This window comes from Barbus barbus (genome assembly GCF_936440315.1).
Source record: "Barbus barbus genome assembly, chromosome: 13".
NCBI lineage: Eukaryota > Metazoa > Chordata > Actinopteri > Cypriniformes > Cyprinidae > Barbus > Barbus barbus.
In genome coordinates, this window is record NC_136741.1 from 6,801,036 (window position 1) to 6,826,450 (window position 25,415).

At 39.3% G+C, this 25,415-nt stretch overlaps 2 protein-coding genes across 2 annotated transcripts; one reads left to right on the forward strand and one right to left on the reverse strand.

Annotated features, from left to right (window-relative positions):
* Nucleotides 1-1,277: 1,277 nt before the first annotated feature.
* On the forward strand, nt 1,278-21,594 carry LOC306879274 (multidrug resistance-associated protein 1-like; the record flags this gene model as incomplete). The annotated part of the gene is made up of 31 exons (XM_079432085.1): nt 1,278-1,319; nt 2,085-2,261; nt 2,706-2,831; nt 5,674-5,811; nt 7,545-7,664; nt 8,908-8,969; nt 9,082-9,213; nt 9,691-9,897; nt 10,768-10,945; nt 11,313-11,474; nt 11,647-11,739; nt 12,617-12,820; nt 12,988-13,134; nt 13,246-13,333; nt 14,209-14,278; nt 14,385-14,511; nt 14,774-14,950; nt 15,123-15,290; nt 15,394-15,586; nt 15,942-16,023; nt 16,287-16,386; nt 16,480-16,687; nt 16,772-17,082; nt 17,239-17,438; nt 17,706-17,832; nt 18,063-18,164; nt 18,309-18,455; nt 18,933-19,091; nt 19,218-19,384; nt 19,548-19,742; nt 20,337-21,594. The coding sequence occupies 31 exons, from the start codon at nt 1,278-1,280 to the stop codon at nt 20,443-20,445; spliced, it is 4,518 nt and encodes a 1,505-aa protein (XP_079288211.1). The 3' UTR covers nt 20,446-21,594.
* On the reverse strand, nt 21,284-24,943 carry LOC306879275 (small ubiquitin-related modifier 3-like). The gene is made up of 4 exons (XM_079432086.1): nt 24,797-24,943; nt 23,772-23,900; nt 23,526-23,597; nt 21,284-22,821 (listed from the first exon to the last, which is right to left on the reverse strand). Exons 1-4 carry the CDS (start codon nt 24,815-24,817, stop codon nt 22,759-22,761), a joined length of 285 nt encoding a protein of 94 aa, XP_079288212.1. The 5' UTR covers nt 24,818-24,943; the 3' UTR covers nt 21,284-22,758.
* Nucleotides 24,944-25,415: the final 472 nt, after the last annotated feature.

A 25,415-nucleotide genomic window follows, 5' to 3' on the forward strand; every position in this document is an offset into this window, starting at 1 on the left:
TGTCTTCAAATATCTTCAATTGTTGCGTATACTGAGCTACAGCAGACACATCTGTTAACGACTTCACTTGGACCCATTGTGCCAGCTGTCTCTTTAATACCGCGTGGTTTCTATATACGTTGCTGCTGATTGGGCTGACATTTTTGACACACCCACCAAACAAGAGAAAACGTATCTCAAACCCCGTTGCACACCGTTTCCAGGAAACAGTCGTTCAACCCAGAAACCATAGCAAAGCGTTGTGCACCGGTGTGAGCCTGAACGTGCCCCTGGTTTTGCGTCAGGACCCAGTTTTTGCATTGGGCAATGAGTGGTGACCCAATAAAGCTTTCAAAATACAATAGTGAACAGAAATATTTTTAAAATATCTAGTTTAGTTTAGATGAGGGCATTCAACTAGTCAAGTTGTCTAGCTTCTGGAAGTGAAATTTTACGGTAAATATAGCCTAGTTATTTGACCTTAATTATTTCCGTTTATTTAATCCATCCACCCCCCTTTTAACTCAATTTTGGCTTCACTAGTTGAGAAACATTAGTCTATGATATGAAATGCTAACTGAAAGATTGTCGAGTCAAGTCCCACTATTGATAATAAATGTTGCCATTAGGCAAGGTACTGAATTCCAGGCTGGACTGAGTGTGGGCAGTAAGTGTACCGTAAGTCCCTCTGGACATGAAATGCACAACACAAAGTGCAGAGTGTGGTGCTTGGTTGTGTGTGATCTTACTAAATGTTTCTCAGGTACATGCAGGAAAATTGAAATATAGCACTTCTATAAAGACAAACAAATAGCACTGGAGTGCTACTAGCAGCACTTTTTGCATTTGGACAGAGAGACGGAGGTGACTACTTGGGGGAAAATGAGAGTGATCATGTTTTATAGGAAGGGGAGAGGAGAGGACTGTGTTAAGGGTGGGGATTTTTTTGGGGGGGTGGTGTCAGAGAACTTTGCAAAAACCACAGTACTGTTTTGATAAAGAACCTAAAGTACGTGGGAGTCGGGGAAAGAGGAAGATAAATAGAGAAGGAGGGAGCGACAGAGAGCTTAAGGAAGACTGCTGGGAGGAGAGAGTGAATATAACCACCCACCTAAGCAGCTGTCAGACTGGTGGTCAAAAAGCAGACACTCTCAGAAACAAGCAGTGACAAAAGTGAAAGAGAGTGTGTAGGAGATCCCAGGACGAAGGGAGAGTTTGACTCAGACAGAGTGACAGAACAGTCTAAAACACCAGGATACACAGCAGGGATAGGTACAGCTTCAGGACCAGACGAGTGAATGGATACCTTATGCAGTCTAAGTGGACTTGACCCTCTATGGGTGAGCAAATGTCTTATGTGGCTTTAAATCTTGAATATTATTCAAGATTTTTTCATATATATATATATATATATATATATATATATATATATATACTTAATATGTCAATATAGTTCATTTATATTGTATATGTTGCATTTGTACCTAAAATACAATAATACAATAATAAAAATTATATTGAAAGTAATTTGGAAACATTATTTGATTTCAAGAATCTGAGAACCAGAATATATGTGTTTTTGCTGTAATCACTTTATGATTTATCTTGTTAAAGTTGGAATATTTAATAAATGTGTCACATTAAGTTAAGATGATGCACTGTGGTCAAAGTTTTATTTTACATAACATTTAATATTTTAAACAAGCTAGCAGATGGCAATTTAATACACTGATTGTACAAGCTTCTTTAGTTGTCAGAATTTCTGAAAGATCTGTTCCTTCAATTACACCGATTTAGTCCAATCTCAAGACTTAACTGAAACTCAATTGTTTCTCACCCAGTAACAGAAAGAGATAAGAGAAAGTCAGTGATGAGCTTGTCCAAGATAAACAATAAGAAGCAAAAATTGACCAATATGGTAAACAAAGCTCAAAATGTTCAAAATTATAACCTTGTTTGAGATGTTCTGGAACATTCAGGAAATATCTGGTTTCTGTGTGGACTGGGTTTGGATCAAGAAAATGTTGATCCAATGAAAGAATGAAGACTGTCAATTATAATATAACTGGTTGAAAAGTTAAGCACACCCTCTCCTTCATCTCTAGGACTGGAACCAGACATGGTACACGCATAAACCTGAACTGAGCAACTGCTTCCAGAACACAGTCCTGGTGTGGGCTCCGTGCATCTACCTGTGGATCCTCTCTCCGTTCTACTGCCTTCATCTGTACTGCCATGGCCGAGGTCTGCTGCCCCTCTCTTCACTCTGCAGTGCCAAGCTGGTGAGACAGACCGCTAAGACCCGTTAATGTTATACAAGCCTGTCCGGGTCTCAAACGTACCAGCTTTGTGGGCTATAAAACTCAAACCAGAGTGTTAAAACAAAGTGAATGTGGTGGTCTGGGTAGACTGAGGGGTCGAGTTCATGCTTTAGTATCCAAGGAAGACAGTAAAAGAGAGAGTGATGTGTGTAACCACAGTTTGCAATGTGAGTGCGGTTGGCACTTTGGTGAGCTGTGATGTCACTTTTCACCCTTCCGCTCTAAAAATCTTTTGTTTGAAATACAGTTGTTTCTTCATTTGTTCAGTGTCTCACAGATTCCTATCCAGTCTTATCATAATGTAAATCGCACCTCTTCTCTACAGTCATTCACCACCGGAGCTTCCGGGAGAGTGACTCAGTTCTCACCCTGATATGAATTGTTTTCCTCTTTGATCTTTTACAGTTGCTGGGGTTCTTCTTGGCATCCTTTGGTTTTGTGGAATTCTTCTACATCCTGTTGGAACGAAGACAGGAAATCCAGCAACACCTTGTCTTCTTGCTCAGTCCCATCATACGCAGTCTCACCGTGGTAATTCAACACCTAGCTTCTATACTTACTGTATACGAAATATTTAGCAGTGCAAGCAGAAGCCAGGGTAAAAAGTTGTGTAGAACTGTTTATTAATGAAAAAATGAGCCAGATTTTTATCTTAGCATGGTAAAGATTGCTGCCCAGGCTTAAGGTGTGGTTACATTTACAACTGTTCAGCAAACTGTTGCCAGCAAAATCCATTCATTTAAATATGAATAAGAATCCACACAATCAAGAATTTCGCATGAGTTTGAAAGATTACCCCATGCAGATTTTGCAGTGAGTTACAGTTGGTCACCTACTTGGTTTGAAAGTGACTTCATCATTTTCGATTCTTTATACTTTTCAGCAAAATTTCATTTGCTGAAAAGACAAGTTTAGACCCAAATGAATTTCCATTCTAATCTAGACTGATTTACACTTGTTAGCAGCGTTTTAGTATAGCGGGTTGACAAGAACAGTCATATAAATCTTAGCCAGGGAAGTCGGTTGATTAGAGTTTGAAGCTGGTTTTTGAAGCTGGTTGACCAAGGAAGCTGGTTGACCAAGGAAGTCTTGCTTGTGAAGCTAGTTAAAAAGGGAGAGAATGTACATACATCCGACTTTAGACAAAATGTCAGACATTTCAGCAAATTAATGAGGCAGAACCTTGTCAAGATCCAGAGGATCTACATCAAGTAGAATTGTGGGAATTCTGCAGCAGTGTGTGGATCTTTACTTTGTGATAGTTATGAAGCCTAGTGGGAACACCAGCATCCCATATAAAGCCTTAAAGATGTATGCATGGGGCCACATACATGAGTGTACATTAGAGATTTAAGCTTCATTCATTCCCCTCCTACAAGCCTTCCTTCCCATAATTCATTTCTCAACACACCTGCTTATGTCTGCAAAATGGCTCCTAAACGCTTACACAGCAGGAGCTGTTTTCATCTAATAGAGTGTGACACTCTGAGGTGAACTAGGTTAGGGGCACACCTACACACTGCCTAATGAACACAATCTCATCATCGCTTTCTGTCCGCATGTTCCATTTGCATCCTGCAGAGACGGGCTCCAGACCAGACTCATGACCCATCTGTGGTCTCCTCAGACACCTAAGTCAACACTGGCTAATGCCAAAGAAAAAAAACACTCAAAGAGTTAAACAGTGCGATGTTGTCCTTAAAAGCCCTCTTTCTTCACAACAGATTGTGATCTTAATTGGTCACCGAGTGAAATAATGCATTGTCATAGCTTTGTGAAGTGCTGGAATGTAGGTATCAAATCTCAATTACTATTTTGGAGATTTTATTAAGTAGGTGCATAAATATTGCTTTTAAATTATAAAAAATATAGCTTGCCTTGCCCAACCTCCTTTACCACATATGGGTTTTCTTGTGTAATATTTGGGCTTATGTAATGAACAGTTTAGAAAGCAACAGCCACAACTCTACTGAACCTAGAGGGAGAATTTGAGCTGAAGTCTGCTGTAATGCTTGGCTACTCTTTTTTTTTTTTTTAACCCACCATAAGCTGCCGGTTTCATTGCGTGCTGTCATTAAAGCTGCAGGAAGCAGATCTGTCTCTGTCTTCTATCGCTCTTAACTCTCCAGTATAATTACAAGTTTTGGCTTCCTCCCACTGTCCAGAGGAGAAGTCATGGCTTATTCTCATAAGACGTAAGGTCTAAACACAACATCAACAATGCAGATGTTACATGTGGTTTACATGTTCTGTTTCCAGGTAGAGCAAAAACGTCCGCAGGCGTGTTTCGTTAGGACGTGATTAAGAGTTCCTTTTAAAGGTTTCACCTCATTTAGCTGAGGTTATATGGCTTTGGTTTGGTTTTGAGGAGGCGTCTTTGGGCCCAGTCCTGATCCTTCATCTGTACCGCACCAGGAGGCTGCTTTTTATGTAATCAAATGATGTTTCGCGCTACCTAGGAGATAGAGCAACAACTGAAAATCACATCAAGCTTGGGATCGGCAAGAGCCACTGGTTGACAGTCTGGTTTTGAGAAATGGAGAATGTCAAATTGTTTTTGGATGAAGAAAAGTCGCAGTAATTAAGAGAAATGTGGGATCAACACAGGCCACGCTTTACATGTGTTGTTTTATTTGAGGAGACAGCTGTGGTGGTAGACAGGGAAATCCCAATATAACCTCGACAAAACTGCTGAAGCAAAAACAAAACAAATTTAATGATGGATAATACAAACACATAGTACAGTTTTAAAAGTAAAGTCCATATGCACTTAAATTCAGTTCTCAGATGCTCCATGTTTTAACTGACTGAATTAACCTGTATGCAACCTGCATGTTTTTTTCATAACTTTTTTCTTGGTTGGGTATTCGTTTGATAGGATGAAATTGAGCTTGCTGCTCTTTCTTCTCTCTAAAGGTCGTGGCCTCAATAGTTGTAATTTAAATCTATTAAATGTAATTAAATCTATTTAAAGACTTTCACAATGAGTTAGAGTGAAAGCTGAAATGTGTAATTTCAAAAAGGATGAAGTAATGAAGTTTCCCAGAACACTTTCCCAGTTTTCCATTGGTCGGCCAAACAGACAATCCCACCCCCAACTCACACCAGTGGTCACTGAAACAGAACCACAGTGTTTACACTTTTTGGGGCAGAGCCTACAAATGAATTAAGCTGGGAAAAAGAGAAAGTATTTTGGCATTGAAAAAATTACATGCTTCACCTTTAAAGTAAACTTGCATCATTCAGTAGATACTCATCAGGAAGAGGGCATTCTGTAATTAGGCTCCTTTTTGAAGTTATTTATCACTTGTTTTGTACAGGCTGTAATTTTAGCAGATGAGAACAATGTTATTAACAGCTGTGTGTTTGACAGGTGTTAGCCGTGTGTGTGATTCATTGGGAAAGAGTGCGAGGATGCCGTTCTTCTGTTTTCCTGTTCTTCTTCTGGTTGTTGGGCGTGGTCTGTTCCCTTATTCCACTTCATGCAAAGGTCCAGCTGGCTGTGGATCAGGTGAGAAAAATGACAACTGACACAGACCCCAAATCTGGGGATTTTCAGTTTCACGGTACATTCACAAAACCCTGGACTAACCCTGCACATATGGGTGTACTAACATATTGACGAAACACAGGTGCACACATGAAAACATACAGACAAACACAGATGCATACATAGTCATAGATACATATCCACACATGCACACGAAAATGCATCGCAGCACACTTTCACAAACACACAGAAGCTCAGCATTCCAGCAGTTTCTACTTTTAGCACTGTTGATTTTCCCCAGGTTTGGACTTGGTTTGTCACATTCATATTATGAGTTCAGGTGAAGTCCAAGCAGGTGTTAGTTTGAAACATATGTCAGCAAGTGTCCTTTTACCCCTACTGAATCTTACAGTATGTGGAAGTATAGTATGAATATTTTTGATGTAAATTAGGTAAACAACTCACTTGGGTTAAGCTAATTATTTTATTTAACTAAATAATTCAAATCAAATGCATGAAATATTTCAAAGTTCAAAACATATATGCCATGTCAATAACCAGGCCAAAGTACATGTTTCTAGGTGATTTTATATGCCACACACACCTTTTCAGCCCAAGGACAATAACACCTCTTGCAAGAAAACAGGTTTACTAGTTTTAGAAATGAGACTAGGCATTTTTGACCCATATCATGCAAAACTGGGTCAAACATAAAGACAGATAAGCATATTTCTCACTGGCATGCTGACTTTATGCTTGAATAAGATTGGGAAGACATTTTGACTGACCTACATTGTGACCACCGAAACCACTCTGGCCTTGTTTTTTATTTTGTGGTGTGGTTAAGAATAAAGCCTCTATCGTAGCAAGGGTCTCCACGGCCAAACGGATGTTTGTTACAGATTTGTCTCAACATGGCTTGCGCTCCAATAGTGAAGCCAGGACGCTATATCCAGGACACCAGAAAGACAAACTTAGCATATACTATATGTGTAGAAATGCATGAGCAGTGTATGAACAGCACATGTGAAGCTTTTGTAAATATAGCTACGTTTGGCTCCTCATTAGCAAATAGAGGCCGGAGGCTTGAACAGCAGCAATCTATGACTTTCCAGATTGTTGCGTGACTTGAGGCCTTTTATGGCTCTTTTCATACGTAATTCATTTATATAAAGCAGGCCATTAAACAGTTTGGTTTTCACCATGATTTGCCTTAACTGTTCAAAATAAGCTTTACTATGTTGTTAATGCTCGTGCACACCCATGTCTTCTGACATTAGGCGAAGTAAGAAGGGACTCTGCACTGTAGCACTGCATGATTTCTTACAGAATAAACAACAGATCATATTTTTTACATTAATCAGTTTTGGACATGACATCACTGACACGTAAACAACATGTCTTCTGCTTTCTCCACCAATTAGCTCTTTTATGTAGTCAGGGGGTTCTCACATGCCAGTCTGAGTGACGTTTTGAAATGTCTTCAGTAAACAAGCCCTTCAAGGTTCATTAGGAGATGTAGTCTTGGTTCGGATATTCATCAACAAGGTGTGTTCCAGAGAGTTCCATAAGAACAGAATGTTCAGCATGTAAACAGCATGTTGGGAAGTCTGCGGATCGGAACTGGAATAACATCACAGTACATTATGGGAAATCCCTGGTTGTGGTACTCATTTAAAATGGAAAGTCTGCCTGCGCTCTCTTTTTCTGTAATCTCTATGTGATATGCTGATTTTGGTGTCTCGGCTTTCCAGGGTCTCTCTCCGGATATTGTGCGGTATTTGGCCTTTTTCTCATACTTTGCCCTGCAGTTGGCACAACTCTTCCTCAGCTGTTTTGCAGACCGGACACCCTCAGGCAAAGCCGTCCTCAAGGTACGAATGGAGCAAACTCTTCCTCAGCTAAAATAATCCATCACAAACAATCCTGTGGTCAATTTATGTTGTTTACTAGTGTCCTTATGTAATATAGAACCCAACCCCACCATTTTGAAGTGAATTATGGTAATGGTGGTAGGATACTCAACTACTGTCTCCCACAAGTATGCAGCACTTAGATATTAGCTATTGGATAAAAAAGATGTTTTTCGGCAGTCAGCTCGACTCATCAACATGGACACTCTGTGGTCCTCCTTCCCGGATAATGATATATCCTTTTTTAAACTAAATTCTTGACTCATTCTGCCCACTGTTATGTATGCAAATTACACACAGAGCAGAGCAACACAGAAAAGAACGTAATCTCCAGACATCTCGTGAGATAGTGGTCCATCTGACTGTTGTCCTCCAGAGAAAAACAAGGAAACTAGCTCAGAGAGGAATTAGTGTGTTTGTGATGAGGTTGTAGCCACAGACGTTGGTGCCACACCCCTCGATCCCCTCCTGGCCTCACTTACTGTGTAGGGTTATTCACAGCATCCTGAAGAGTGAGACCTCTGGTGAGGAGGCGCGAGAGAGAGTGAGTGTTTGGGTGGCTGACTGTACGGACAAGAGGGCAGCACTGATGTCAGCAGTGGGTGGAAGTGTGTTACTGTGGCACATAAGGCACACACACACACAAATAGAGGTCTACCACTCTTACTCACAGACACTTTCACACTGTTTCTCTGTTGACTCTTGAGTTCACTGTTGCCAAATATGATTTCTAACCACTGCTTTCGCCATCCAAGAAAGCAAAACTGTGAAACTCTTCTTTCTAAAAACTGACTGTTGACAGTTACACACCTGGTTATTTATGGGTATAATGTTAGAACTGTTTTCAACAATCCTTGTTATAGTTGATGATATTATTGTACCTCTATCATTTTAATGAACATGTTTGGTTTGGTTATTCCAATGAAGACACTGCTAGGCACCAGTATCGGACAATACATTTTAATGTTAATGGTACCATGGCAATAAGTATAGTGGGCAAAGTCAATAAATTATAGCCAAATGACTATGAGATGATGGCACCCAATGGTATTTCTTGTTGGCCTAATGTTCAACCATTTTTTTTCTTCAGAATTTGTAAGCACATAGGCAATTTATTTCATATTTATTTAAAAACATATCCACATTCTGTACTTTTTAGCCATATAGTGTATTTGTAGTCAACTTGTTCTTGTTCTTTTCTCAGAATGCATGTCCTGTGCAAGATGCATCATTCTTGTCCAAGATCCTCTTCTGGTGGTTCAGCGGGTAGGGAATTAAATGATTTTGAATACCATTTATAATTTGTGAAAGTGCTCTTTTAAATACCTGTTGGTCCAGTAAAAGCAATGCATTTAGTTAATGTTGTGTGTGCTTCCAGGTTGGTTTATAAGGGATACCGTTCTCCTTTGCAAGCAGAAGATCTGTGGAGTCTGAGGGAAGAGGATACATCTGAGAAGATAATATCTGACCTTGAAGAAGAATGGACAGCTGAGCGCACCAAGTTACAGCAGTAAGTTCCATTGAAATAACAGACAAGTTTTTCCCACATGTGACATTTTGAAGCACATGTACATTTATATTGTTTGTCGATGTTGCTGTGGATCCTCATGCTGCTTTGATCAATGCAATCCCATTCCCATCTGAAAGATGCCCACAAAAGAGCCAGACCTAAAATAAGTCAAAAGGAGCCCTGCTGTGTACACAGTCGAGACAGGAGGATTGTGACAATTGGTTGGCTTGTTAACACTTTTCTGTTTTAAACATACAGTGTTTTCAAGTCCTCTGAAATCCTCTTTTAAGGCCTCACATGTCAGAGGTCCCATGCATTTTACAATTTGTGGAAACTTGCGTTGCAGCACAGGATGTTTTAATGTCATTCTGTTTTCAATTACAACTTACAAAGAGGTATTAAAAAGCTTAACAACTGCATTTAGGCTTTAGCACCAATTCCTTATGCATGTGTCCGTTTGCCTCTTCTCATCTACAGGCAGGAGAACCACCTAAGCACCAGTATTGCCTTGGGATCTCGACTACCAGAGCAGGCCCAGTTTATCCGGAAGATTCAGAAGGAGCAGAGTTCGGGATTCTGTCTCTTACGGACACTCGCACGTAGCTTCGGACCCTACATCCTAACCGGGATGCTGTGCCTCATGGTCCACGACGCCTTCATGTTTTCAATTCCACAGGTTCTAAGGTGAGAAAGTCAAAGCAGATTTAATGAGTCATCTTGGCCCAGTCCTTAGTTTAAGTTTGTTATATCTAGGATAAGTTAGGCTTTGGGCTGTGTTTATGAGAAGTTCTGCCTTCAAATAAACACAGATGGCCCCTCTGTGCTTTTAAAGACAGCTTGCTAGGTTATCAAAATATTTTTAGAAGAGACATCTTATGGTTCACAATATCTTGGGATGAAAACAGGAAGTGGCAGTGTGCGGCAGGTGCTTTAGTCAGAGACGCCATACCAGCCAGACAGAGATCATGCTGTTTATGCCCACAGAGAAGCAATTATGGTTTCAAGTCTGAAAGCTTGAGAGAGCAAGAGATGACCACAGCATTCTGTCCGCAGTAGACGTGTTAGCTTCGGGGAGGGTAGAGGAACACTGTCGGGGTTGTGGTTACTATAGGCAAGCAGCCAGCTAAATGGGAGGTTCAGTCAGCTCCCAGCGAGCAGGGAGATCCAAACTGTAGCAAGTACATGCATTGTACTGGGATCCACTGTCAAAAAAGGTGGACTTTGGTGGGAACTGTGGAAACATTCAAGGTCTTCTGCCCTCAGAGTAACCAACGTGGATTTTGTAACATTTGGTTAGCATTCAGAAAAACATTTTTCCAGTTGAACATGCTACCTCTTGTTAGGCTCAACAAATTCACCATTCTTCATTTTCAAAACATTTTCAAAGAAAGCTGTGGGTTTAAGCTCTACTGTAAACCTTGAACCTAACCACAATGGTTGGATGTGGTCTGTTACAGAGGAATCTAGCCACATGCTTAGTTACATCAGAAATCAGCAAATTTCTTCGTACTATATAGTGCCTTTGTTTAAACCCTTTTCTCTCTCTTTTTTAAGTCTGTTGTTAGGTTTTATGAAGGATGAGGACGCTCCTCTGTGGAAGGGCTATTTCTATGCCTCTCTTATGTTCCTCCTGTCCTGCCTGCAGTCCATCTTCAACCATCAGTATACATACACCTGCTTTACTGTGGGCATGAGGGTTAAAACAGCTGTCATGGGTCTGGTCTACAGAAAGGTGGGCCATCTCACATGTACAAAAACCTTCTTAGAACATATGATTCTGTGATCAGTCTGTGATTTTTGAGGGAGGGAAGTATGTACAGAAATGGTTTCAGGGGCATGGCATGGCATAAAATAAACAACAATTTATGGACCATGTAATTTCCTAGAAATCTCAAATTTTCTTCAAAATAGGCTGAAAGTAAAGTTTAACAAGTTTTTGCCCATGTTATGAACTAGTGCAAGTTCTGGTAATACGTTTGATGAATTTGTTCATTCAAATACATTCTTATCATTACAATTCAGCTTATGAAAGGGAGTCAGTTCAATTTTTTAATCAATCCTTTTCTCTTCATTTGTGTCTCCATCTTGTTTTTCCTCAGTCTCTTGTCATGAACAGCGCAGCACGCAGAACATGCACGGTGGGGGAGATTGTCAATCTGGTCTCTGCCGATACCCAGAAGCTGATGGATTTTGTGGTGTATTTCAATGCAGTGTGGTTAGCACCCATTGAGGTCACACTCTGTTTCTTCTTTCTTTGGCAGGTGAGGGCACGTATATTTGCAAATTTTTTATTCCACTCCAGTAAACTGTCTCCATTCTAGTAATATGAGTAAAATCTGAATTTCATTCTAAGCATTTGGGGATACTAGCTTAATAGCAGTTTTAGCTTTCCAAGAGAAATAAATGAGACATGTCTTGTTTGAATTATTTCAGCATTTAGGACCATCTGCTCTAGCAGGCATTGCCACTGTGATCTTCATTTTCCCTCTGAATGGATTCATTGCAAGGAAGAGAAGCAAACTCCAGGTACTGTAATGTTGTAACTCATCCATGATTCATGTGTTGTCACTCATCTGCTTTTTGAGGTCCTGATATAAGAGGTTACTCTCCAAAAAAACATATTGCAAGTTCCATACCTCAAAGATTTTTTCTAAATATGTTGTATTGCAAGCTACAGCAGTGCCAAGTATTTTAGTCCTTGCAGGCGAGTACATTTATTTTTAATATCTGTTTAATATCTGAATGAGATTCTCATTAAAGGAGATGAAAATGAATGTTCCTTGTTTATCTCACCCACTAAAATTCTTTCTGAGCCATGAGACCGTAGAGGAGCGCTGTGAATGAGTGTTAAAGAAAGTCAGCTTGAAGGGTCCACAGCTGGTTTTGATAGTGAAGTGAACAGAGCGTGGGTGTGCGGGTTGGATTCAAGCTTCTCTTGTTCCTTTGAAGTTCCCCATGCGTCCTCCGAAGTGAAGTAACCACAATGCTTGCAAATGGCCATTTAAATGGCAACTTAAATTTTATTTTCAGAAAACAACAGACATTTGGCATCCCACTGATTGAGTCAATCTCTCAGCTCATAGCTATTATGTTCTATAATATTTTAACATGCAGTTAGGAATTTTATTTCTTCATTATCATTAAAGACCAGCCCAAATTGGTGTGATGCTGGTCTAATTGGTGGACCAGCATTACCATCCTGTTCATCAGCAAAAGACGGTTAATGGTAATGGTGGTTGACCAAAAAAGTTGTTCTGGTTCAGTTAGTCAAGAAGCCTTGTAGGAACATCAGAAAATGAAAACAAAACATATGCTGATAACCATGCTATGCAGATTTCTGTTATATATATATCTCGTGTTTAATGACAGATTCCTGTTTTCCTGTTTTCTGCTCATTCCACAGGAGATACAAATGAAGTACATGGATGGACGGGTCAATTTAATGAATGAGATTCTGAATGGTATCAAGATTTTGAAGTTCTACGCCTGGGAAAAGGCTTTTCTGGAGCAGGTCCTGGGATACAGAGAGAAGGAGCTTAAAACTCTGAAGAAATCACAGATCTTATACTCTGTTTCTATTGCTTCCTTCAACTCCTCATCCTTCCTGGTGAGAAAAAATAACAGATTCTTAAGTAATGCTTCAGGGCACACTTTTGGGAAAGAACTAAACCTACATTTACATGATAGAAGTAATGATTGTAAACATATATTACCTCTAGGTCAGTGATATTGTTTTGTTGTTGTTTTTTTACTGCAATTTCCATTCTTTGCCAGATTGCTTTTGCCATGTTTGGTGTCTATGTGCTCATCGATGATAAGAATGTTCTGGATGCTCAGAAAATCTTTGTATCAATGGCTCTTATCAACATACTGAAAACTCCCCTAAGCCAACTTCCTTTCGCCATGAGCACAACCATGCAGGTGAGAATATTCTGCCCTGATTATTTAATGATGGAGTCTGTATTTAGTTATTTTTTTACTGACCTGGAATTAAATACAATATAAATTATTCTAATTATTCTTGTGTTGCAGGCTCTTGTCTCTTTAAAGCGTCTAGGGAAATTTCTATGTCAAGATGAACTTAAACCAGACAATGTGACAAGGGAATCCTTTAAATCTGGTGAGAGATCTCTTGTTGACAAGCATTATTGTGCAATAGATGAGTAATGCTAAAAACAGACTGAATGTTGTCTGTACCCTGTGAGACTTTCCCTCTGCCCTTCACTTCCATCTGTCAGTAAAAAATATAAGTGAGAGAAAGATTAACAACAGTTTGATAATAGACTCTAAATTTCACAGTTAGATGGCAGTGATGTCTCACTTCCTCTCACTGGCAAAAACAATTAGAGATCTCTGAAAACTTACTTGATCGCCTGCACGTGAATGCAGTGTAGCCTACTACATAAAATATTACTTTATTTTATCAATGTGTAGACCTTGCATAAAAACAACGGTTCATTAAAACATTATTAGCCTTGTGACAAGATAAACACTGCTACAATATTACAGTATTAATTTATATATTTTTATTTACTCTGAAATCAAAGTTACATTTATATGGACTTGTTAGTCAACATATTATTTAAATATATATACAACATATAACTTTTATATAACTTTTAAATATTTTGTATCATTTTTTCATCATGTTTCATTCAAGCATACAGATTAGCAGTTATTATACAAAGAAACTTGATTGGGGGACAGTGGTGGGCAGCATTCATCAAAGCTGTTCAAGATAGCTTGTGAAAAATGTTGTTGTGACGATAAAGCTAATTAGAATGTGCAATTAAAGTGAGTCTATAATTTCACAAGCTGCAGAAGAAATCTAGTTTCCCAGAAGCGATCTCTGTCATTTCAACTGCACTTTTCTCCAGAACAATTTGTGTTTGTGTAGATGGTCTGCCTTCATAAATTGCATGTTATGGTAAGTGATTAAGGCATGATATTACATGATTTACTTTTGCTCTTTGATTGTTCCTCTTTTCTTGTCAGATGTGGATGGTGTAGTGTTTGAGAATGGAACCTTCAGCTGGTCTAAGGATGGCCCCCCATGTCTAAAAAGGTATCATTATCCAGAAAGTTTCCACAAGACTCCTGAATACACAATCAGGCAATAAGTGTCCAAGTTTAAGCAACACCCCCCTCACTTACTCTGTGTGTTGGAGCAGGATCAGCGTTAGAGTTCCCTGTGGTTCACTGGTTGCTGTTGTCGGCCATGTTGGATGTGGGAAATCCTCGCTGCTTTCTGCCATGCTTGGGGAGACTGAAAAAAGAAGTGGGGCAGTCTCAGTCAAGGTACTTACATTAATCAACCATAACTGTATATATTTTATTAAATATGATTTTGAATGGCATGTTATGATTATACTGAAGTCTGAAACCACATTGAAAATCAGATTTAAATGTGGAAATAAACAAAGTTTTAGCAATTCGAAAAAGTCAAGATTATTTCATATTCTGCACTATGTCAAGGCCACTAATCAAATTTAAAAGTGCAAAATAGTTCATCCTTAGAGTTGATTGTCTTCTTAGCATTTATTTGCTCCTGTCAATACAGGGCTCAATTGCCTACGTTCCCCAGCAAGCTTGGATCCAAAATGCCAGTCTGCAGGACAACATTCTGTTTGGACGGGAAAAAAAGGAAAGCTGGTATCAGCGGGTGCTGGAAGCCTGTGCCCTGCTGCCAGATCTGGACAATCTGCCTGCAGGAGACGCTACTGAGATCGGAGAGAAGGTGAGACCATCATACTTCACCCAAAGTAGGGGACTGAGCTTATATGAGCTAAACGTCCATGATTCAGATTGATTCAATAGGATTAATAAGCATCCACGAGATCAATCATGAATGAGCATAAATCTTGAAATGCATCGAGATAAAAAATAGCTTCTACATTGTCTTTTGCCAGGGTTTAAATTTGTCTGGAGGACAGAAACAGAGGGTGAGCCTGGCACGTGCTGTTTACAGGAAAGCTGACGTGTACCTGCTTGATGACCCCCTGTCTGCGGTGGATGCACATGTTGGTCAGCACATCTTCAGCAAAGTCATTGGACCCAGAGGCATACTGAGAGACAAGGTGACTGTCACTGTAGTGTTTACCCTACAGATGGAAGGGGGGGGGGGGGTGATTTTCTATCTACTCAGCATTTCCAACAGCTAACATTCAAAATTTTTCAAAGACACGGGTGTTGGTGACCCATGGAATGAGCTTCCTGCCTCAGGCGGATTTGATTCTGGTTCTGGTGAACGGGGAGATCAGTGAGAGAGGCTCCTATCAAGAACTTCTGAACCGGAATGGTGCTTTTGCTGATTTCATCCACACCTTTGCAAGCTCTGAAAGGAAAGAGTGCTTTTCGGAGGCCTCCCAGAGAGGTAATATTACTGTGGTGTGTGTTCAGGTATTTATACTAGCGGAAAATATATATGCAATTCTTATGGATGCTGGTGTCCCCACCAGGCTTTTACACCAGGGAGTCAAGTGTCACTAACAATGTTGTCTGGTGCACAGCATGTTTTTCTTTTGTTGCCCTGCTTAAACGAGTGTTACACTATAAGCTACACCAGTCTCCATTCAGCATAAATGAACACTGGTATGAAACCTCATAGTGGTTTAAGCGGATCTTCTCAGAAGGGATATGTCGGATCCAAGTGTTGTTTTAATGTGAAAAAAAACTTATTATGGATTCAGTATTATTGATCATTTTATGTTGAATCCATATATTTGCAGGCTCCAGAAGACTGTCCGTAAGATTGAGTTTTACTGAATACATGCCATTTTCCAGGGATCTGTCCCAAGAGCAGCTTATCAGGTATGAGATTTTAAATTTGCTTATTCAGTGCTACTGAATATGACTTTAAATGATGCAGAAAACAAGAAATGACACTGATATTGTGGTACAGAATTTTAACCACCTTATTTCAGGCATCTAACAAAAAAATATTGACTTATGGATGATTGAACCAAAAGTGCAGAAATGCTAGCTAATGCTATTTAGACTCTGCAGCACTTAGCACTTGTTAAGTTATTCACTAAATATGAGGAGCATAAAGATTGATTGAAACTGTATTTTAGTGGTGACACCAACAGTATTATGATGCCCGATACTGATGAGGACCACATCCAAGAAGACCTGGGCAAACTGACTAAGGTTGATAAAGCACGGATTGGCAGAGTAAGAACATTTATCCTAAAACTTGATGACATTTTCTTTCTATTAACCACATACGTTTGGCTTATGATCTCAATTTTCCCTCTGTCCCAATAGGTCAAACTTGAGATGTACATTGAATACTTCCGCACTATTGGTTTGCCTTTAATAGTTTCCATTGTATTCCTGTACGCCTTCCAACAAGCAGCATCTCTGTCTTATAATTACTGGTTAAGCTTGTGGGCTGATCAGCCTATCATCAACGGCACTCAATTAAACACGGATCTGAAACTGGGAGTCTATGGAGCTCTCGGCTTCGCTCAAGGTCAGCAGAGTCTTGGTGTTTTACCTCAACAGTTCAAGTTATGATTCAAGTGAACTAAACTAATTTGATTTTCTTGTGTTTTAGGAATTGCCATATTTGGTACCACGGTGGCCATCTCATTAGGGTGCATCATTGCCTCCCGCCATCTTCACTTGGAACTTCTGAACAACGTGCTTCACTCCCCTATGTCGTTCTTCGAGTCCACTCCCAGTGGCAACCTCCTCAATCGTTTTGCTAAAGAGATAGATGCCATAGACAATATGATCCCTGATGGGCTGAAAATGATGCTAGGTTACTTCTTCAAACTGATGGAAGTCTGTATCATCGTGTTGATGGCCACTCCTTTTGCAGCCGTTATCATCCTTCCTATGGTGTTCCTCTATGGTTTCATACAGGTATGCCTGAATCTGCATTTATGGGGTTAAGGAAAGAAGGCTAATTTGCTAGAACTGTTCTACCTGCTGAACCAACAATACCCGAATTCAGAAGCAATGATTGAAATCATTAAGGTTTTGACTATAATCGCTCTCTCACTCTTTTCAACCTTGAAGAGTTTCTACGTGGCCACATCCTGTCAGCTACGGCGGTTGGAGTCAGTGAGTCGTTCTCCCATCTACACGCATTTAAACGAGACAGTGCAGGGTGCCAGTGTCATCCGGGCGTTCAATGAGCAGTCACGCTTCATCATGGGTGCCAATCACAAGGTGGATCAAAACCAAACGGCTTACTTTCCGCGTTTTGTAGCCACAAGGTGAGGCACTGCTCAAAATTCAGTTTTACAATTGCAATAACATCTACATTCAGAAAAACATATCACAAACTAGAAGCGTTCTTGTATTCAAAAATAACTAGATGGGTGCTATGACTGGAACAGCCATTTAAAAACACTGCTGATGCAATTCAAGACCGCATTCTGTGCCAATGCCACTTTTTATGGCACCTTACTATACTACTGTTCTGGGCATCCTGTAACATAGATATCGATATTAACTTAGTTCTGGGATGTCTTCTTGTGCAGGTGGCTGGGTGTGAATTTGGAGTTTCTGGGTAATGGCATTGTCCTTGCTGCTTCTGTTCTCTCTGTGATGGCAAAAGGAACCCTGAGCCCTGGGATGGTCGGTCTGGCCGTGTCTCATTCACTTCAGGTGTGAATCATTTCAAATGTCTCTATGCAGAATCCGACATTACTAATATAAATATTCCAAGAGCTACCAGATATATTTCATGTGGAAGTCTCGTTCTTGCATGTTCACCCTCAAATTAAAAAAGCTTTTAACTCTTACACAAGATATTCTGTGGTGTGTTATTTATTCGTCTGTGTTAGATAAGACAATTGTTTTTTTTTTAGTTTACATTTTTGTTTGCTTTTTTTTAGGTGACAGGTTTCCTGAGCTGGATTGTAAGGTCATGGACGGATGTAGAGAACAACATTGTATCAGTTGAGAGAGTGAAAGAGTATGCAGACACTCCAAAAGAAGTGAGTGTGGCTGTATAGCATAATTCAATCTATTAATTTTTTTAATAGTTAATTTTATCAACCTTTATTTCCAGTTGTAAATAATTTTTTTCTTTGTTGGTCAGTAATAGCAAGCATTTTTCCTGTCTTTATCATTATTTACAGGCAGCTTGGAGCATAGAGGGAAGTTCTTTACCACCATCTTGGCCTCAAAAAGGGACCATAGAATTTCAAGATTATGGCCTTCAGTACCGTAAAGGCCTGGAGTTGGCCCTGAAGGGCATCTCTGTTCATATCAAGGAGCGGGAGAAGGTACTAGTGAAGACTTTGAAGTATTCTACTTCAGCATTTACTCTAAAATATTATTGCTGTCTATTTTTATGGATGATATATACCTCGCCTTGAACAAGGTTAGATTCTTATAGACCTTGAGGGAGTAGCTCACCCAAAAATGTCATCAATTGTCTTAATGTCTTTGTCTGGAAGTCAAGCTATGTTGAAAACATTCCCGCAGGCTTAAGGTCATTGCACTCTGAGTCAGAAATTTCCGCGTGCGTTTTTCTGTATTCCTCATCCTTTCCTATAAAAATGCATGCTACGGATGCGAAAATGCAGAAAATCAAACCTGATCCGAATTTTTTTATGACGGACGAAAGTATCAGAGGCAGTGTGTAAACGTGATTGACACAACATGAGGTCGTATTTATTTTTTAACGTGCAAAACTTTTGTACGAAAAGTTCGGACTCAGTGTGCAATGACATTTACTCTCTTGTTCCTTATCCTTTTAGATTGGTATTGTGGGAAGAACTGGTGCAGGAAAATCATCTTTGGCTCTTGGAATTTTCCGGATCTTGGAAGCAGCAAAAGGACGGATCTACATAGATGGAATCAATATTGCAGAGATTGGGCTTCACGATCTAAGATCCCGCATCACCATCATTCCACAAGTGTGTACAACTGAGATGCTCCACTTGGAACCAAAATTACTCTATAATTTCTTCTTCACGTCATGGCTTTTTCAAATTATTATGAACTCCTCACAAATCTGTTTTGCTATTTTAATGTCTTTCCAGGACCCAGTGCTATTTTCAGGATCTCTCCGTATGAACCTTGACCCTTTCGATGCCTATACTGATGAGGAAGTGTGGAATGCCTTGGAACTGGCTCACCTTAAAAATTTTGTGTCTGAACTTCCAGATAAACTCAGTCATGAGTGCTCAGAAGGAGGAGAAAATCTCAGGTAAGTGCATCCAAGAGTGCTATTCTTTCACAATTTTAACTAACTAAAAAGTGGTTTAAAGTCTTTTTAATTCATGTTCACCAGTGGCCTGCAAGTTGCAGCCAAGACAATTTAATCAGTAGAGACTTTGGATTAACAATGGTGAATGGTTCTCTTCCTGCAGTCTTGGTCAGAGGCAGCTGGTTTGTCTTGCAAGAGCTCTTCTCCGAAAGACAAAAATTTTGGTGCTGGATGAGGCCACAGCTGCACTGGACCTGGAGACAGACACCCTGATCCAGTCTACCATCCGCAGCCAGTTTGAGGACTGTGCTGTTCTTACCATCGCTCACCGCCTCAATACCATTATGGATTACACAAAGTATGTCATGATACAAAGCCACTGAACAGTGGTTCCCAAATTTTTCTTTGTGGCATTCACAAACATTGTTCTGTTTGTTTGAGGGGTCCAAAACAACCACATTTGCCGTTGTAGCATTGTGTAAAATCCAGTCATTTCAATAGGAATTCATGCAATTGGGAATTTCAGATGAGGGCAGCGTCTTAAATTGGTCACGCAATTATCTCTGAACAGTGCTTCATACGTTGCTACCATAGGTTGCTACACTATTGACAAAATTGGCTGAACTTTCATTAAATTATTAGGAGACGAGTTTTGGAAAGTGATTTAGCTATGTAGTGTTTCAATCAATTGTGTGACTCAATTCTGATGAACTCTACAGTCAGCTTGCGTAATTTATGAAATTAAACTCTTATCTGTTCTAGCCCATGTTTATTATAATTGCCCAAATTATCTATAATGTAATATTTTATCAATACTAACGTGACCAAACAGGTAAATTCAGCACTATTATACATATTTGTCGCTACAGTTTGGGAACCTCGTTACTTTATTTGCCTATTACACATTAATTTGTAATTTTTTTTAAACTTTACCTTATTTTTGTTTTCTCAGGGTGATTGTTATGGATAAAGGACATATCGTCGAGATGGATTCGCCCAGTAACCTTATTGCAAAAAGAGGCCCGTTTTACTACATGTGCCGGGAAGCTGGGCTTTTGTAAGACTTTAAACATCGACTGTCATCTTGCGCCTCCTTGAGGCGAAAGCAAATCTGCAGACTCTCCATTTCTCAGTTCAGAGAGACATCCCAATAATACAGCTGGTGCTTCACGAGGGAAAAAGACCAGACACTTGAATCACACACTTCCCCACTAATGAAAATGGTTTGCCTGTTAAATTTGAAGATGTAAGTGTTTACTCGCCATCTCCATGGGCATAATAACACTATGCAGCTCTTATGAAGAATGAGGAAAAAGACTTTCCTGCCAGAAGATAAAGATCTGTGCCGCCTCCAAAGCTATTTGTAGGGTTACATAACGGTGTAGTTGATGGAAACCTGTAAACATGGCACCTAATTAAATACACAAAACAATTAGGAAGGAAAGAGTCTGTTCTGCCTGTGCCATAGCATCCATGCTGAAAGAACATGAATGTGAACAGCTAACGTGTTAATGTTGTTGCACAGTAACTAACAAATCAATGAAGAAAATTCTATAAGCTCCAGTGGATTCTTAGTTCTCTTCATAGACCGGCAGTTATGTGAAGAATCACATAAGAGGACAAATATGTTTACAAACATATTGCCACATACTTGACCTAAAGTTCCCGGAAAAATTCCAGACAACCATTAAAGCTTTTACGAGAGGGTTTAGGGAGAAAAACAGTACAGTTGCTCAAGTACGTTGTGGTGTTTGTTCCTTTCAGCCAAAGTAAACAAATTAAAGGGAAATAATGTCTGGATGAAAGAACATGCAACCTGTACGCAAAAAAAAATATTACACGACTTCATTACTGCTGACTGATCAAATAGTTTTAAGATGTCAAAATATTGTTCACCACCACTCTGAAGGCAAGATTTTTTATTTAGCAGTTTCGCACTTCAGTGTAAGAAAAGGGTTTTACAAGCATTTTGTTCTGTTACTGTAGTTTTTTAGAAATATATTTTAATCTTAAAAGTGGACATGAAAAGACACTGCATCTCGTCTTGTAAGACAATGCAAAAAGCTACATGTGTGACATGTACATTCAAGTGCCTTTGTGACACTCCAGATTTTATTTATATTTTATATTTAATCTTTATTGACACTTCATCTCATGTTTTGTATGTTTATACATGTAATAACTGTGTATAAAGAAACTTTTGACATGTTAAAGGATGCGTCATTGTGCTTCTATAAGCTTTTCTACAGGCTCCATATTGGATGACAAACTGAAAAACATGCTGTTAAACAATTAAACAAAAAAAACTTTGGACATGACGGAACAAAAAAAAAAAAAGTACCAAACTATATTTATTGTTTACAGTAGTAAAGGACAACAAAGAAATGTACATAACCGTACAGAAGGATGCCAACATCTGGAAATCTTTGAGTCAAACTCGCATGAATTACAGTGGGAGGGCAAGAGATGTTAAAAGAAATTAGACCAGTCCTTGTGAGTGAAGACAGATACATTGCCTCAACAAAGCCTGAAAGGATTGCCTTTTGTTTTGTTTCAAGACCTGGTCATAGTTTGGGATTTAAAAAAAGGGGGAAAAGTAATGAGCAGGAAAAAAGATATATTGGTCTTTTTAGGTAATTCCTGTTTCCTCAACCAACACTCAAGAGAAAATAGGAATGGTAAATGGATATATTTCTACAGACATTTAAAAGTATAAACACAGAACTAGTTGGTGTAATCCTGCCCCTTTTGCTAATCGAGTACCATCTTTGGGGTTTGGTCCAGAAAGGGTCACTGTAAATTGTATCATGTATTCAGTCTCTTCATTTTTAATCAACCTCCACCGAGATGGTTCACACATCCCGTCCCTACAGTGAGCTCATACGAGAAGCGGCCCCATTAAATGGCAGATGAATACAACACTGGTTGAACATATTTCTACAACACATACAAGCAAACAGAATCTGAGTTGAAACAGGCGTACTTAAAGCTCTTAAGAATTGAAAGGTGAAGAAAAAAAAAAAACCTATGCTTCCTCACTTTTTATTGGGTGGATATACTATGGAGGGGGTGAACGGTTCTTGTCGAGTGAATCGGTGTTCGGAGCAACAAAACCTTGCATGGTGGCTGGTGTGGATATTCTGAACAACTACGCCCTCTGGCAGCCTTCTTGAGTTTGTTCCCCCACCACAGTAGCTGTCTAACCATTGCGCATATAAATATTACTGGAAACACATTTGCGATGCCCACTCTAGGAAAGCTAGAGATGACAGAAGAGAGACAGAGAGAAAGAGAAGGGGAAACGATGTGAAAGCATCAATGAAATATCATGAGGAATAAAATAGATAAGCGTGGGGTCCAGGTGGTGTGGAGTTTTAGCAGGAGCCGCCAGTTTGTTGCTGAAATACGTCAATCGTGTCCTCGTCCTCCATCTCCAACTAACAAATGCAAAATTAACATTAGGTAATACATTAACAACAAAAATTACAGTATTTATTAATCCTTTTTTAACATTAGTTAATAAAATATAACGGTTTACTGATAGTGTGTGTTAACTTGGGAAGCTTTAATATAAACAGATACAACTTTACATCTTTAATGCAATAGTAAATGTTGAAATTATCATTAAGTAAGATTAATAAATGTTTTTTTCAATGTTAACTAATATAGTTAATAACTAATGTCGCAAATGGAACCTTACTGTTAAGTGTTACCCAATTAGGTTATCAAAATTATATTTATTATTCAATCATCATCTGGTCTCACAAAAAAAAGTAAATTGGGGGTTGGTAAATCTTTAAGTATTACTACTGTTACTGTAACAGTGTTACAACTGTTAAATAAAACAACTATTTCAAATTATTTTAATTGAAATAAACCTGAAATAAAATAAAAAGCAGATTGGTTTTCAACCTAAACTAAACCAAAATTTTTAGTTAGCTGCAAAGGCAACATTTCTCAAATGTTTAAAGGACTAAAATTACTAAAACAGAAAAAGAAAAAAGAACCCTTATAAACTGACAAAAACACAATTACTGAAACTAAATTGAAAAGCAAAAACCAAATACTAATACTATATTAGTATTCAAATAGCACTACAATAACATGAGATTTCGTCACAAAAAGGGGCAGTTTTCCTCACCTGCGCCGGTGTGTCTGTTTCATTAATCGGCTGCCCGTCAAATCTAAATCTTATCTGTCTTATCGACAAACCCTGAAATAAAAGCAACCATCATTTACATTATAGAATTTTAATAATACTTCAAATAAATATGGAGTTCTACATGCGTTGTGTTCCAAAATCAGAGGGCCTCACATGCCCACGCTGCAGTCCTGAGTGCCAGGGTTTACCATGAGCACGACTACTGATCTAGTGGAAATGCCTTACCTGTCTCTCACAGTACGCTTTCATTAATTTGCTGAGTGGCGTGTGCCTTTTAATTTTGAACTGGACCACTGAGCCATCCTGTCCCGCCACCTTCAGGTTGATGTGGTCGTTCTCGGTTTTAACTCCCTCCTGAAATAATAATAAAGTGCATGTATGAGAAGGCAGGGAAGCTCAAATAGTGCAAAATGTACACATGAGACGCATGAAACACAATCCTGCTGTAGAATATGATATGAGGCCCTTGGAGAGCTAACTTATAATTTAAGCAGTGAACAAGGCCTAGCAGTGGATGCTAAGTTTTTAAGAACTAAGTGAATTGTGGGGGGTTAAAAAGACATTTTATAACAATGTTCAGAACATCCAACTAGTCAAAAGTAACAGCAGCAGTGAAGCGAACGAGACGTACAAAAACAGACATGCAAATGTTAGCCGTCTAGTAGTTGTTGCAGGTCTGTGTGCGCCATTTTTAAGCATCTGGCGCAGCGAGGTGCAACTCAGAGCTCAATACCGTAAGCGACAATTAATCAAATCATACTTCTTGGCTGAATACTTTTGACTAGCGTGGAAAATACACGGTATCCATTTATTTATCATCCAAATGGCGGACGACAATTGAGTGCTGCAAGGCTCTTTTATATTCCGTTCCGCTGCTCTCGCGGTATTTTCTTACGCCAGTGGCGTAACGTGGCCGGTGAGCGCCACTCCGCTCTCACAAAGAAAAACCCGCAAACGCTGAATTACACCAGAGCAAACGCGCGGTGCGGAATAAATAATGGCGTTCTTTCAAAGATCATCTGCTTAACGGACCGTTTAAAACACACTTTAATAAAAACACAAGCCTGCAAATTAAAAACGGATGGCGTTTGTATGAAAACAAGACAAAGATTGCGCGCCGACCGCCTTTCTCCCGCATAAATGCGCAATCTATCAGCGAGGTTGCACAAAATGAAACTGGAACTCGGCCTCACGCGGCTCGTTTTGAGCATAGCTTCAAAATACGGCAAAATTACAAATCGGATGCTCACCTTAGGCTTGTCCTCGGACATTTTTGCAGGTGTCTGTTGGTCTGTATTATGGAAATATACTGAACACAAGATGCGCTCTCCACACTGTAGAGCAACACAGCTGCCGACGGGAACGCGCTTTCCTTTACCTACTTTATCAACGATTGGTTGGTTTCTGGTCACGTGATGCTCCTGTCGTTCGCGGGAGCGAGCAAAGCTCCACGCGAATTTCTGTGAATAATTAGGCCTGTGCTCATCATGTACATTTAGGTCTTGACGTCATATGAACTAATGAATTAGTTCATTTTTACATAAAATGTACATATTGCTTTAACAAAAGACACAACTTGACTCTGGACCACAAAACCAGCCATAAAGTTTTGAAATTGAGATGTATACATGAATAAATAAGCTTTCCATTGCTGTGTGGTTTGTTAGGATACAACTATTTGAAAATCTGGAATCTGAGGGTACAAAAAAATCTAAATATTCAGAAAATCGCCTTTAAAGTTATCCAAATTCCAAGTTCTTAGCAATGCATATTACTAGTAAATTTTTTTAAATATATATTTACGATAGGAAAATTAAATTTTCATATATTTACAGTAGGAAATTTACAAAATATCTTCATGGAATATGA